The sequence below is a fragment of the Candoia aspera genome, chromosome 2 (genome assembly GCF_035149785.1).
Source record: "Candoia aspera isolate rCanAsp1 chromosome 2, rCanAsp1.hap2, whole genome shotgun sequence".
Lineage (NCBI taxonomy): Eukaryota > Metazoa > Chordata > Lepidosauria > Squamata > Boidae > Candoia > Candoia aspera.
The window spans coordinates 20,053,458-20,067,587 of NC_086154.1; the positions used below are offsets into that span (position 1 = coordinate 20,053,458).

Consider the following 14,130-nt stretch of genomic DNA (forward strand, 5'->3'; position numbering starts at 1 on the left):
TGAATAAGCAAAGAAGCACTAGCAAACCTACAAATTTACATAACTAAGAAGAATGATGAAATAAGGGGGCTTGAGTCCTTTCCAGGAAAGGATGCTGCTTGCATCTGAAAAATGCTTTTTAGGGAAGATCATTGCTGTTATACAGAAAAGCCTTCCTTTACGCTGTTGCACATGGTATATTTTTTAACATGTTTTATTATCAAATATGGACAAGCAGGTTCAAGTCTCAAAATCTTGGAATGCTGTAGTTGTACTCTGGCCCATTACCCAGGTCCTTTGCTCTTCACAGAGGGGGCCATGCTTTCTTTTGGAATGGATTTACAAAACAACAGAGCAAGATATGCACAGACCTCTGGCTGCTATAGCCTGTAACTCTTGCAATGTACCTTTAGGAACTCTCTGTTAAAATCACAAGTTTCTCAAATTCTGTCTGTTCTTGTTTCTATGGGCCTGGGAAAGCTAATAGTGAAATGGTTCTAGAAGACAGCATGGGAAAATGGACAGATGTTTATTTGGTGACCTATGGAACAGATGCTGCTTATGCAAATTGGAGAGCCAATTTGGTGCAGTGGTTAAAGGCGCTGGACTAGAAACTGGGAGACTGAGTTCTAGTCCTGCCTTAGGCACAAAGCCAGCTGGACCCAGGTCAGCCCTTCCAAACCACTTCCAAAAATGTTGTCAAACCTGTGGAATTGTCTCTGTAGTCACCAGGAGTCAAAACTGACTCAAAGGCATTAAGAAATGCAAATTGTGCAGTTTATTACAGGAATTGAAGCAGAAGAGGGTGCTGACTCCCAGACTTTTTCCTGGAGATTCTCTTAAGGTCTTCAGCGATTTCTTACCCATTTGGCTGCAACAAGTAAAAATACCTCAAGTTTTTAAGGTATACATGTCAATGGTTTATACCATAACATAGTGATGCATTCCTTAAAAACTGGTTTGGGGAAAGATGCCTCAGTAACTTGCACCGATTCCTCAAATTGATACATAAAATACCCCCCAATAGGACTGCAGCACTTTGGATTCAATGGCAATAGCTGCCCAGTCACTGGCGGGCGCCCTTGTGCTGCAGCGCCTGCCTGCAGCTCCCTAAAGCAGCCGCATCTTTTCCTGGTATCGTATGGCCAACCTCTGCAGCTGCTGGGCAATCCTACAAAAATAGGCACTCGGTTTAAAGAGTTGCAGACAGCTGCCTTGTGCATCCAAATGGAGCCAATTTTTTCCCTTTTGAATCAAGCTACTACAAAGCTCTACTACAAGCCCTTTTCCCATGAAAAATAAACACAGGTTCATGATCATGGGGCTATGAAATATGCTTAAAAGATAAGTTGGCCAACTTTCAGCCTTTCTGGAGCGCTTAAATGTAAAAGCCCAAACTGCTTTCTGTTACTTTGAAAGATTTGGCATCCGCTTTGACATATTCTGGACTCTCCCCCACATCTGTTGACTGTTCCACAAGCCCTGGCAAAGGGCGGCTTTGTCCTTGGTGCATATATTTAAATAATACCTCCTCAAAGGTCAGTGTCCATTCAGATTTGCCAGAGGCACACGTGCAATATGACGTGTTCCTTAAAACGGGCTGGGATAGGCTTAAGCTAAGCAATATGGTAGACAAGCATTTTGCTCTGCAGAATGGCAGGCAGGGCTACAGCCCCATGACAAAACACATGCTCCACCTGCGAAATGCCCTGGGTTTGAGAGAGGGCTTGGAGTATAGCCTGACATTTCACTGACAGGAAGCAGTGCTTCAAGCACCCACCCAGACACACAACTGGAAACTGAGTGCCAAACCAGATGCTGCTGCACTTGTTCCAGAGGGCTACATTTCAAGCAGATTCACAACATGCTCTGCCATGCGCCATGTGGGTCTTTTAAGTGAGATTTCATTCAGCAGAAAAGATTATACGGGCAGCGTTCACTTAATGACCACAATAGGGACAAGAAAATTGGTTGTTAAGCTGTGTGGTTGTTAAGTGAGTCACCATGTGACTGGACCCAATTTTACAACCATTTTTATGACAGACATTAAGCGAATCACCAGGGTTTTTAAGCAAATCACAGGTCATTGAACAAATCACCATGGTCGTTAAGCTAATCCAGTTTCCCCAATGAACATTTTTTTGCCAGAAACTGAAAAGGTCAAAAACGCGATCATGTGACCACAGGACACTGCAACTGGTCGTAAATGCGAGCTGGCTGCCAAGTGCTGGAATTGCGATCATGTGACCGCGGGGGTGGTGCGACGGTTTGTGATGGTTGTGTGAGTGCAGGTGGTAAAGCACTTTTTCTGAGGCCATTGTAACTTCGGACTGTCACTAAACAAATGGTCATTAAGCAAGGACTACCTGTAGCTCAATGGCAGACCACAAGCCTCACATCAATGCTGAGCTACAACCAATAAGCTAAGCACAAGGCAAGTCCCTCTAGCTTCCTTAGCCATGACCCCAGCATCTCCCTCTAGTCCTACATCTTCTCTCCCTCCCTCCCACTGTAGCCCCCGTGCACAGGCACACACAACACAGCAGAATATGGAAAGACCCTTTGGCATGGTTTGGCACAGGCTATGAATATTGCAACAGGGTGAGGAAATCAGAGAAATGTGTCGATTGCCTTGCACAAGCAGAACTGACACTCCCCTTGCCCAAAGTACCTCTGGGTATAGTGCTCTCTAGTCTTGCTTCCTCATACATTTTCATGTGTTCTTTTTATGACTTGTTCAATGTGCTGTTTTTATAGAGACTTAAGTTGCTGTTCACTGATAATGCCATCCTGAACAGGCTGTATAAATAGAAATTTTTAAAAATTACATAGGTAAATAAACAAATTACATGACACAGTGGGTACAGAAGCCCCTGTTTGCTCTGTCTCAAAGCCTGTAAATCAATTTTGGATGAATAGTTTTATTTCAGCCTACCCAACAAATTTCCTCTGAGGACAGAAATTCATGAGCTGCTTGCAGTTGTTTCAGATAACAACTAGATGCAATAGGCAAACAGTGGTGCATGGTGTCACTTTAAGGCCCCTTTTCCACACTAGGCTCATGCTTTGGTGTGAGGAAGAGCAGTCTGCCTCAGATCTGGTGCTGAGCCTGGAAAAAATCCACCTCTTTTTGACGTCCTGCTGCTACGGCTTGGATGCGACTAGGGGAAGGAGCTGGCAGAACCTCGAAGGGGCTGGCAGGCATGACAGCAGAGTCCCTTTCTCTGGCCTGCTCAGAATGCCCCCATCTCATCTTACCCTTCAAGGCTTATTCAGACACGAAAGCAGGAGGAGGTATGAGTCCAGCAGCTGTCACACGTCGCTCGCTTACCAGGAAGTTGAAGGTGGCACAAGCATTAGGCTGTAAAACAAGGAGGTGAGAAATAAGGTACGGATGGCAGGGGACCTGGGTCTAAGTTCAAATCCAAAAGGGACGGATGCACCCCGACAAAAGGAATCAGTGTGGAGAAAAAGATGAGAGCCTATTTGTGTTGCTGATTCATGCTTTGGCAAATCACTATATCAATACATATGGAGGAAAAAGAACAATACAAATTCCACCGCAAAATGCCAAAGGCATTAATGCCAAAGTTCCTGGGGTGGGAACTTATGCTCCATGCAAAGACTTCTGGAGATAAAAATAAACTCCACATGTATTTCTGTGTACTTTAAAAAAGCAAATCATGAGAACTAGAAGCATTCAGCCTAAACCAGAATGCCAAGCATAGCAAACACTGCAGCAGGCAGTGAGGTTTCATGCTGCATGTCCCATCCAGCTTTTTATATTTTGAGGTCTCAAATGACTGCATGAAATCCTAGGCCAGAAGGAGAAGATGACTCCTACTGTGCTGTTTTCTCACCTAACCTTTCTTCCTGTCTGCTGCTTCCTGTCCCCACTGCACCATTGCTTACCGTGTTTTGTACTTCCACAGCAATCCCACGTTGCTGCAAACATTTCAGGACAGCAGGATCCAGCCTTTCTACTCTCGCTCCCGTTCCCAGGACCACGATTTCTAGGACAACCAACAGGAGAAGGCAGGGAAAGATGGTGAGGTTACATCTCCTCCTCAAGACCAAACCTAACAAAAAACCCTAAAACCCAGCCCAAGGCCCACAGTTATTTTGTACCTATCTTGGGCTCCAGCATGTGGAACAGAGCGAGGCTCTCCGGAATAATGTCTTTATGTGTGCCGACCTGGAAAATGGGGTAGAACAACAAAAGACAAACTCTTCCAATAGTGAAAATGCAGCATAACAAAGAGCCTTCGCACAGAAGACTTTGGATCTATCAGACTTCCCCAAATCCAGAAGCCCAGAAATCGATCTTTCTCAGCCTTGGCAACTTGAAGGTATGTGGACTTTGACTCCCAGAATTTCCCAGCCAGCATTGGAGAGCTGTCCAAAGGCTCTGAGAAGAGAGCGTAAACTTCGGAAGACAGCATTCCGAAGGGAGCCACGTGGAGGAAACATTTGCCAGAGAAGCTGGGTCCGAAAAGGACTCAACAAAGGCAGCCAGGTGCTTCTGCTTTGCCTGCGGTGGCTGAGCAAAAAAGTCAAAAGGCAGGTGTGGGGAACTGGGAGAGGACGAATGCAGGTTGGGGAGGCTGGAGTTTGCTAGGGTGGCCTCGTGCCATGTGGCTGGGCTTGCCACCCCGCAAGGCAGGGTGCAGGGCTTTCAGAAGGGCAGAGAAGAGGGAGAGATAGGTGGGCGGAGGGAGTTGAAAGCAGTGTTTGGGGCTGGGAGGAACCAAGCCCAGAATTGAGGTGGGTGCTTGGGCTAATGACCCATAAAATTCACTTAACAATGGCAAGGGGAATTGCCAGGATTGCCATCGCTAAGCGATGCCATCTCGCCTTACAACCGCATTGCTTAGTGATGGAAATTCCGGGCTCTATTACCATCATTAAAATGAGGGCTACCTGTAGAGCAGCCTGCAGAAAGAGGAATTACACCAGAGCTATTGCAGAAAATGTTTGAGGAATTGGGTAAGAAGTTGTCTGAATCGGTTAATGCTAATTTGGCAGCTTTTGAAGAGACAGTGGAAGAAAGACTTTTAAAGATGAAAGAGGAAATGAAAGAAGACGTTAAGAAGATGGAAGAATCTGTAGAACAAGTAACTGGAGATGTAAAACAAATTAATGACACAGTGGAAATTTTGGAAAGTAAAACAGAAGTTATAAACAGAGAGATGGAAAAAGATTTAGATAATCTGGCATTACTAGAATTGAGAGAGAAAGAATTCTGCTTGAGATTCAGAGCAATTCCAGAGGATTTTGGTGAAGTTATTAGATAACAGGTTATCAAAGCCTTATCAATTTTTTTGGGATGGGTGAACAGGATACAGAGACAGAAATCAAGGAAGTTTATAGAATAAATACAAGATTTGCAAAATTAAGAAATGTTCCAAGGGATGTCCTGTTGCACTTTATCAGGAAGAAGACAAGAGACCAAGTTCTGCAGCACCATTTTAATACAAGATTGAAGATCGCTAACACAGATGTAATTGTGCTTAAAGAAATTCCAATTAGAAGACTGCGTAAGAGAAAAAAGTAATTCTTTCTGACAGATAGACTTGAACAGAAAAAGATTTCATTTTGATGGGACAAACTGGAAGGAATGATTTTTACTCCAAACAGCAAAGGTTTTGACTAAATTCTGTGCAGAAAGCGAGAGAATTTCTGGAAAAATTTGAGGAACTGGAGAAAATACAAATGGATGTGACAGGTGAGACCACACAAAAGCCTCAACAGGTGCAACAGGAAAGTGAAAGGGATGTTACTGAACTAGGTGCTGCAGGTATTGACTTTTCTAAATTTTTGGCCTGATTATGGATTACACATGCTTAACGCGGAATACAAGTGGAGCAAATGCTCCTCAAAAGAGAGAAAAAAATATTTCACTATTTGAAAAAATTAAAACATCATATAAATAGCTTACAAGAAACACGTATTAGAAAAAAAGGATACAAAACATTTGACTTACAAAAATTTGGGTGAAGAATTTGTTTCAGCAGGAACAGGAAGGCAGGCAGGCAGTTGTTTTGATATAAACCCCCAACTACAACCAGAACTTATGTTGACTGATGAGCATAGTAGATATGTTGGGGTGGAAGTTAATCTGTATGGGATTAATACTCTGATATTGGGAATTTATGCCCCAAATGAAGATAAAGTAATGGTCTATAAAGGACTTACGGACAGACTAATGGGTGTTTCTTATGAAAACCAGTGTCTAATAGGAGATTGGAATGGAGTGATCTCCCCCCAGCAGACAGAATAGCAACTACTAGATATTAAAATTACAGAAAGTAAGCTACCAAAAGTTTTTTTTTATTTGATGGACAATTTAGAGCTTGTTGATGACAAAAATGACAATTCAAGAATGTATACTTGTTTTTCTGAAAGACACAGATCTTTTTTGAGAATAGACAGGAATTGGATTTTGAAGGATTTGGTTACTAAGGTTCATAAAGTAGAGATACTACCAAAGACTTTTTCAGATCATAATCCAGTGAGTTTGGTTTTTAAATGGAAGCCCAGTTCTTTCACATGGAGGTTAAACGAAATGCTGTTACAGAAAGAAGCAATAGCAGAGGACTGTAACAAGAAATCAAAAGAGTTTTTTGAAAATAATCTTAATAAAGGTACAGATGTAAAAATGGTTTGGGAAGCAAGCAAAGCTTTCATGAAAGGTTACTTTATACAACATAATGGTGAACTCAAAAAGAAGAAGCAAGAGAAAACACAAGCTATTTTGGATGAGATAAAGAGAAAAGAAGAGAAATTAAAAGAAGTTTCCAGAGAAAATAAGTATTTCTCAACAAATTAAACTTCTATAGCGACAATTATCTATGTTAACAGTAAGAGAAATAGAAATAAAAATGAATTATGCAAAACAAAAAAACTTTTGAGTTTTCAAATAAACCAGGGAAGTGGTTGGCATACAAATTATGAAAAGAAAAATGATATTGAAATTACAAGAGGGAGATACTGTAATAACAGATAATGTGGTTATGCAAAAAGTATTTCATCAATATTATTCAAATGTATATTAAGGACAAGAAATTTCCCTTGAAAAAATAGATTAATATTAAAGAAACAAAATTTACCAAAGATTATTTTCTTAATAGTAATTTTATTAAAAACAAAATAACAATAAAAAACTAATACAAACTAAAAAAAGAATAAAAAGAAAAAATAGAAGGTGCAGAAAAAAAATGAAAATAGAAAAGAAAGAAAAAATAAGAATATAGTAAAGCAAAAGAAAATATATAAAGAAATTCCCCATTCCCAAGGGATAATGTTGATACAGGAGTAGGGAAGGAGGAAAACCTGTCTGGTTTACATTATAATAATGTAGGTACTTAATGTAACACTTTTAAACTATTATGACAACCAGCACTCATTATTCCTTGAAGTTCACACTTCCCCTAAAATGCTGTGGTATAGCTTCCCAATCAAAATATGTGTACATTAATAAAAATGCTATACACAGTATTCTATTACAAAATATTACACATAAAATTATTTATGGAAAAACATGCTTTAAAATACATGTAAGTTTCCATTAAAAACTTTATTCAACATGAATTGCAAACTGGCAGGTACAGACGGTCCTTGTTAAACAACCACTTGTTCAGCAACCATTCGATCTTGTGACAGCCCTGAATAAGTGGTAGTTATAACCGGTCCTAGAAGTTCTCATTGTCACAGTGCTCCCACAGTCATGTGATCAGGATCTGGGCGCTCATTAATCAACCCAGATTTTCAACTGTCACAGCATCCCGCTATCACATAATCGTGATTTCTGACGTTCCCTGCTGGCTTCCTACAACCCAGATTTCCGACTGTCACAGCATCCCACTGTCACGTGATCGTGATTTCCAACGTTCCCTGCTGGCTTCCCACAAGCAAAGTCAATGGGGAAGCCAGCAGGAAGTCAGAAGTCATCATGCTCGTGTGACGTCCTTGCTTAATGATGGTAATCGGGGACTGCCAGAATGGTCATTGCTAAGTGGCACAGCCAAGTGACATTGCACTTTACAACCACACTGCTTAGCAATGGAAATTCCCATCACAATTACCATCGTTAGGCGAGGACCACCTGTAAATGGAATCAAGGAAAAATATATTAAAATTAGAAAATGTATATCCTGAATTCAACAGATTCATATATCCCTATTAAGGAATTGAAAAGCCTACACACTCACATTCCATTGCAGGATAGCTTGTGGCAAAATAGCACAAGGGCCTATCACCATGTTCCCATTGATGGTGAAACCATGACTAGTGTAACCTTCAATAAATAGGATGTTTGGCGAGTCTCTTTCCAAATGATGGACTGTAGTTTTCTGGAGGAGCTCATCATCAGAAGGTGTGAGGCGATGACTTCGCTGAGGCTGCCTGAAAGTGAAAAGACAGAGAGAACATGAGATAATGGCAGCTGGCCTGACCAGTAAGTCAAAATACCAGTTAACAGGCTTGCACTTAAATCTTACCTCCTGATACACGAACCTCTCTAACCAAAAGGAACCCTGAGGGGCTGCCATCTGGGGCTGCCCCCAATCCTAAAGGGAGAGTATTCCAGGGACAGATAGCACAGTAACCTTAAGATGTTGGTTAAAGAAAGAACTGTGCACGACAGGGAAGTAAAATTGTGGTCCCGATACTTCTAGGCACAATGTGAAAACACAGGATTTAAATTCCAGTAGGCTGAAGAGAATTGCCTTGTTCTCTATTTTAACTCAGAATAATTTACATCCCTCTATTGGGTAGTAATGGGATTGGAGACAAAAAAAATCCAGTGAGAAAGAGGAGGGAGGGAGCAGTATGCTCAGAGGAAACACAACACTGAAAAGGTAACTTGGCGGGGGGGATTCCATAAGCAGGGAACTTCCTCAGCAACCCAATGAAAACTGGGCATCTCAGTGGCACAAAACTGTGTGGGCTTAGAACTGGGGCAGATAGGAGAATGGAGTGCCCATCCTGGAAGAAGAGACTGACTGAAGCGTTGAACAAGAGCACTCTATATTTGTGGCTCTAATCTTTTTGGCCTGCTGGGCATATTAAAATCTGGAGAACAGGTTGTGGGCACTTGTGCAAAAAGGCTACTGCAGGGCTTGCCCATTGACAGAATATAACAGAAACAACTCCAAGCCATAGATTTAGAATGTTACCTGTCATCCTTTTAGTGCCCCCCCCATCTCTGCTTACCACCTTTTTCTAGGCAGCTGAGCATGTTTCCAAGCAAACCACTGGGCTATGCCACCCATAATTACAGTGGTGGTGGTGGTGGTGTTTTTAAAGAAAGCTTATGAGGCTGTGGCATTCTTGAAAGTAAAGATGATACTGGTGCTTTTCTTTGCAGGATGCCAGATTCCCATTTTTTAAAAAACTTAAAACCCTCTTTTAAAGATGTAAAAAATCAGAGGATACTCACAGGCATATTGATACCCTTACCTGCCACTTTGGACATTCCAAGCTTTTGCCCATTGCAAAACTTAGTTGCAGAGCGTGCACAGTTGAAGTTCCAAATTCATATAGTACGCATAGAAAAAGACTGAGCAAAGGACAAATATAGCAAAAAGGCCAAATTGGGTTAATGGTCAACACCTCCATATTAACAAATGCTGATGAAAGATCCTTGGCTGGCAATTTCAATTTCATTTGATATTTATGGAGTTCTGCTGGGGTTTCACTACACAATTTTCTCCTTCAAAAATCCTATAGGAGGCCAAGTCATTGGACAAATAATCACTGTTTAATTCAAATAGAATATTTATGAGATGGCATAGCAAAATAATTTTGACACTCTCCCTTCTGTAAGGTTCAACTATCCTATCATTGTTGATACTGCTGGTTTCTCAGTGGGTTTAAGGCTCATGAAACAGGCCACGCTAAGGACTTATCAAAGAAGTTTTCAATTAAGTTTTTAATGCTTTCACCTTTTCAGGGTCATTACAAATGGCGTTGAAAAGTGGGCGCGTTTATAATAAAGTCTACACCCCTGAACACCGCCTTCCAACTGAGGCCGGTACTGGGAGATTAAATCGCCTTTCCCTTCACATCGGATGCTCCTGCACCCTGACAGGCAGCAGATCTCCAGCATCAAACCCTGTTTAAGCTCAGGCTCCAGCACGATTTACAAACCCAACCAGACGGTTCTCGTGCAACTTGCCAAGCCAAAACCAAACCAACCGAGTTCTTTTTTTCGTGCACCTCCTCACAGAAAAAGGGACATAATTCCTCCTTCGAGGACGTCACGGCCACGTGCATAGACTTTTCTCAGACGTAACACTGAAACACGCCCTCCGGCCTTCTCTGGAGTGGCTTCTTCGCTTTCCCAGGGCGGCCCCGGCATTTCCAGGCGGCCCCGATCCAAGTCCGGCTTGCGGAGCTTCAGCCAAGGTCGGCTGGGAGACGCGCTCCGCTGCGACACGCAGCCCCCGCCATTTCTTTCACCGGGACGGCGGAGCGAGCCGAAACGCGGCTGCAGCTGCTCCAGGTTCTGCCCAGCTCAAGCCCCCCTCCGGGGGCAAAGGGGCGATGGGCGCTTTTCGCCTGCAGCCCCACCGGGGGCGGGGGGGAGCCCCTTCGCTACACTTACCTGAGGGAGAGAATGGACCTTGGTCTCCAGCCGACAGCCGAGCGGAGCAACCTGAAGGCGGCCATGAGAGCAGCGGGAAGAGCGGCTGGGCCTTGCCGAGGAGCGCCGCCCCACGCCCTCTAGCGGTCGCCGGCGCGAGGAAGGCACGCAGCTGTCAACCCCGCCGTTGAGTCCCGCCGGGCTGTACGCATCGTCCATCTTTATTCCCCAGTGTGCAGATAGCAGGGCTGCGAAGACTGATGTCCAATATGTACGGAGGGCACTGGGTTGGAGAAGTCCCTTTCTTTTAATAATTACTTTGGTAGTGGCTTCTAGTCCCCAAAGCAGGCCTTTTGCTCCGGTTTCGTTCAGAATAGTGGTTGATGACTGTGGTATTGAGATCCAAAGCAGGTCCTAACACTGTCCACCTCATGTTACTTTTGTTGATGATGTGCCATCAAATGATTTTTGACTCCTGGTGTCAGCCTTGCAAGGTAGTCCAGATAAGAAACACACCCAGTTGTACTAGCTCTATCTTTATTGTAAGGTTACATTAACAGAATCTTGCAAGTCTGAAAGTACATTTCTCCCCCCTCACCTTTACAGGCCAAGAGGGGGGAGGGGCCCTTCTGAGACATTTGCCCTGCCCACGTTCCCACTGTGGGCTCAGCTGCCTCTTATCTGACTGTTACTTAGTCTGTCGCTCTTCCTCCTGTCTCCCATTACATCTAGTGACCACATAGATAAATTTTCTCTGGGACAATCTCTCCATAATCTGGTCGTTCAGTTCTTCCAATGGTGCACCATCACCACAGTAACTGAGTCCATCCACCTGCTGCTGGTCATTCTCTTTTTCCCTTTCCTTCCACCTTTCCCAGCATTAGAGCCTTTTCCGAGAGTTGGGTCTTTGCATAATATGTCTGAAGTAGGATTATTTGAGTCTGGTCATTTGTACCTCAAGTGAGAATTCTTGGTTGATTTGTTCAGGACCCATCGGTTTTTCTTGGCTGTCCAGGTATTCTCAGGAGTCTTCTCCAACACACTAATTTTAACCCATCTTAACACCATTTTAGCTTCGAAGGCACAAAAGCAACCTTTCTCCAGTGAAGCAATTGGGGTGCTGTCCCCAATAGGACCCTGACCCTGGTCATCACTCAGTAGTGAGGACCATAAGCAGCTAAAGAGAAAGGGAACCTTCAGATGTACAAATTGGATCTTTAGAGAGACAAACGAGTATTTAGAAATTAAACAGTCTTGGGAATATATCTTAGGTGGACCCCAGCTGCCTCTTTACAGTGTGATTCTTGAATCTGAAGCAATCATCTATTTTTCACAAGTTCTTACATTATTCTCTTTTTCTGGAGGCTCAAAGGTAAAACTAAATTTCATCTAAACTAGTATTTTCAGTGTCTTGATTTCTAATATACTAAGCAGAAATGTCTCCCTCAAGCATCTAAATCAGGGTTCCCTGGGAGATCATAATTTATTTAAAGAATTATTTCAAGTTCAGGGAACTTCACATTAAAGAGGTAAGTTTCGTTCTTTATATTTAGTTTAAGAACACTGTTCGTGCATCTATACAGGCCTACCCATGAAATGAATATACTAATTTTGTAACTTGTGGCCTATATTTGAGCCTGAATGTGCAGGGGTTCCCCCAGCCCTGAAAAATATTTCAAGACTTCCTCCAGGGTCAAAAAGTTAAGAAAAGCTGATCTAAATTAATTCTTACCCAAGGTTTCTTCCATGTGCTACCACTAAATGGAGATGGGTTTTATTAGTAAGGAAACATTAAATGCTGATAGTCCTGCATCTAAAGTGAAAGAAAACAAAATACAAATTTCAGATAAGTTTGGGCTGGTTTTACAACTATTGAAGTGCTGGGGACTTAACAACTAATGGTATCACTTAAATGCCTAGAGAAACATGGGCAATGCACTCCCAAGTGAGAGCCATTGCAAAAAGCTTCCACTTAGTTGTATCCCTTGTTTATTTATAGCAGGAAGAGGCAAATGTCCCATGGCAAACGCACCCATTTTTGGCAGAATAATTTTGCCTTTTAATCCCTCGAACCCTTCCCTATTGTGCCAATGAATTAAACACAATGATCTTGCCAGCCTCCTATATATACATCATATACAAATTTATTTTAAATATATACCAGTGCTTTCAGAATAGATTGAAACCACAAAGGATAATTTTTAAATACAGCAATAGAATGAATTTAAAATATAAAATCAAACAAACTAACCAAGAAAATAATCCAACCAAAATCACCTCTCCAAAGGGAAAGAAGCTGGCCAGGAAGGTTGAAAATGACAATCATGTTACCAGGGGACACTGCGACAGCCGTAAATGCGAACTGGTTGCCAAGCGCCCAAATTGTGATCATGTGACCATGGGGACACTGCAATGGTCATAAGTGTACGTCGGTTTTTCCAGCAGTGTTGTAAGTCCGAACCATCACTAAACAACAGGTTGTTAAGCGAGAACTACCTGTAATTGGCAAGTTTCCCTGTTGCCTCATTCTAGCCCAGATTTTATTCATTTTATGTATTAATCAAATTTAGCCACCGCCCATCTCCCCCAAAAGAGGGACTCTGGGCAGTTTACAATAAAATCAAGCGCAAAATATAAACATTAAAATCTCATAAAACAATTATTATAAAATACAGTAAATAAATAGAATCCAAGAAAGGTATAAAATCCAGGCTGGTGGGAGGGACTCTAGGGTGCGAGCCACCCCCAAGAATGGTTATTCACTTTCCCTCCTCAGGCGAGATAGCAGAACCAGGTCTTCAGGGCCTTCCGGAAGGTCAGGAGTGAGGGGGCCTGCCTCACCTCTAGGGGCAAGGTATTCCAGAGGGTGGGGGCCACTACAAAGAAGGCCCGTTTCCTGGACCCCGCCAGATGAAATTCTCTTATGGATGGGGTCTACAACATACCCTCTCTGGATGATTGGGTGGGGCGGGCCGATGTAATGGGGATGAGACGGTCCCTCAGGTAACCTGGCCCCATCCCAATTTTCCTTGAAATTGGGGCCCCCTGGATAAGTGGGACCCAGAATTTCCCACATCTTAGAGACACCAGCTTAGAAAAAGCTGTTCTAACCAGGATACCATGCCATTAAATGTCTACCTATCGTATATTGCCGATATTAAAGGTCTACCTATTTTGTTCTGATAGAGATGCTAACTTCACATGCATGACATATGCTGTACTCTTATATCAGTTCCATTTTTGCTTCTCCAGTTCCAGAATTTGTCTAATTCATTATACAACATTTTTCAAATTATATTCTTTGTTCATTTCTCATGAGACGAACTTTCAGGCTGTAGCTTGAAAGTCTGTTTCTTGGAGGAGAACTTCTGACCTGTGACAAAGTGGCTATTTTGTCTCAGCATCACCACTCTCCCCTACACTGGGAAAACGCTGATCCTAAGCTACAGGCCGAGTTCAAAATGTTGGATTTTACCTTGGAAGGGCTTCAGGTTCTGCTATCTGATGGAGCAAAATACAGGTAGTCCTCAACTTACAACCACAATTGGGACTGGAACTTCCATTGC

The 14,130-nt window shown here is 42.7% G+C and overlaps 1 protein-coding gene across 2 annotated transcripts; it reads right to left on the minus strand.

The window, feature by feature from the left end:
• Positions 1–170: 170 nt before the first annotated feature.
• On the minus strand, positions 171–10,693 carry NDUFAF3 (NADH:ubiquinone oxidoreductase complex assembly factor 3). Of its 2 annotated transcripts, XM_063291502.1 has the most exons (5): positions 10,586–10,693; positions 8,190–8,382; positions 4,108–4,174; positions 3,892–3,992; positions 171–3,340 (listed from the first exon to the last, which is right to left on the minus strand). In XM_063291502.1, the coding sequence occupies exons 1-5, from the start codon at positions 10,648–10,650 to the stop codon at positions 3,248–3,250; spliced, it is 519 nt and encodes a 172-aa protein (XP_063147572.1). In that variant the 5' UTR covers positions 10,651–10,693; the 3' UTR covers positions 171–3,247. The 2 variants fall into 2 exon arrangements, with proteins under 2 accessions (XP_063147572.1, XP_063147571.1); XM_063291501.1 differs by lacking the exon at positions 10,586–10,693 and having other exon boundaries at positions 8,190–8,543.
• Between the last annotated feature and the right edge of the window lie 3,437 nt (positions 10,694–14,130).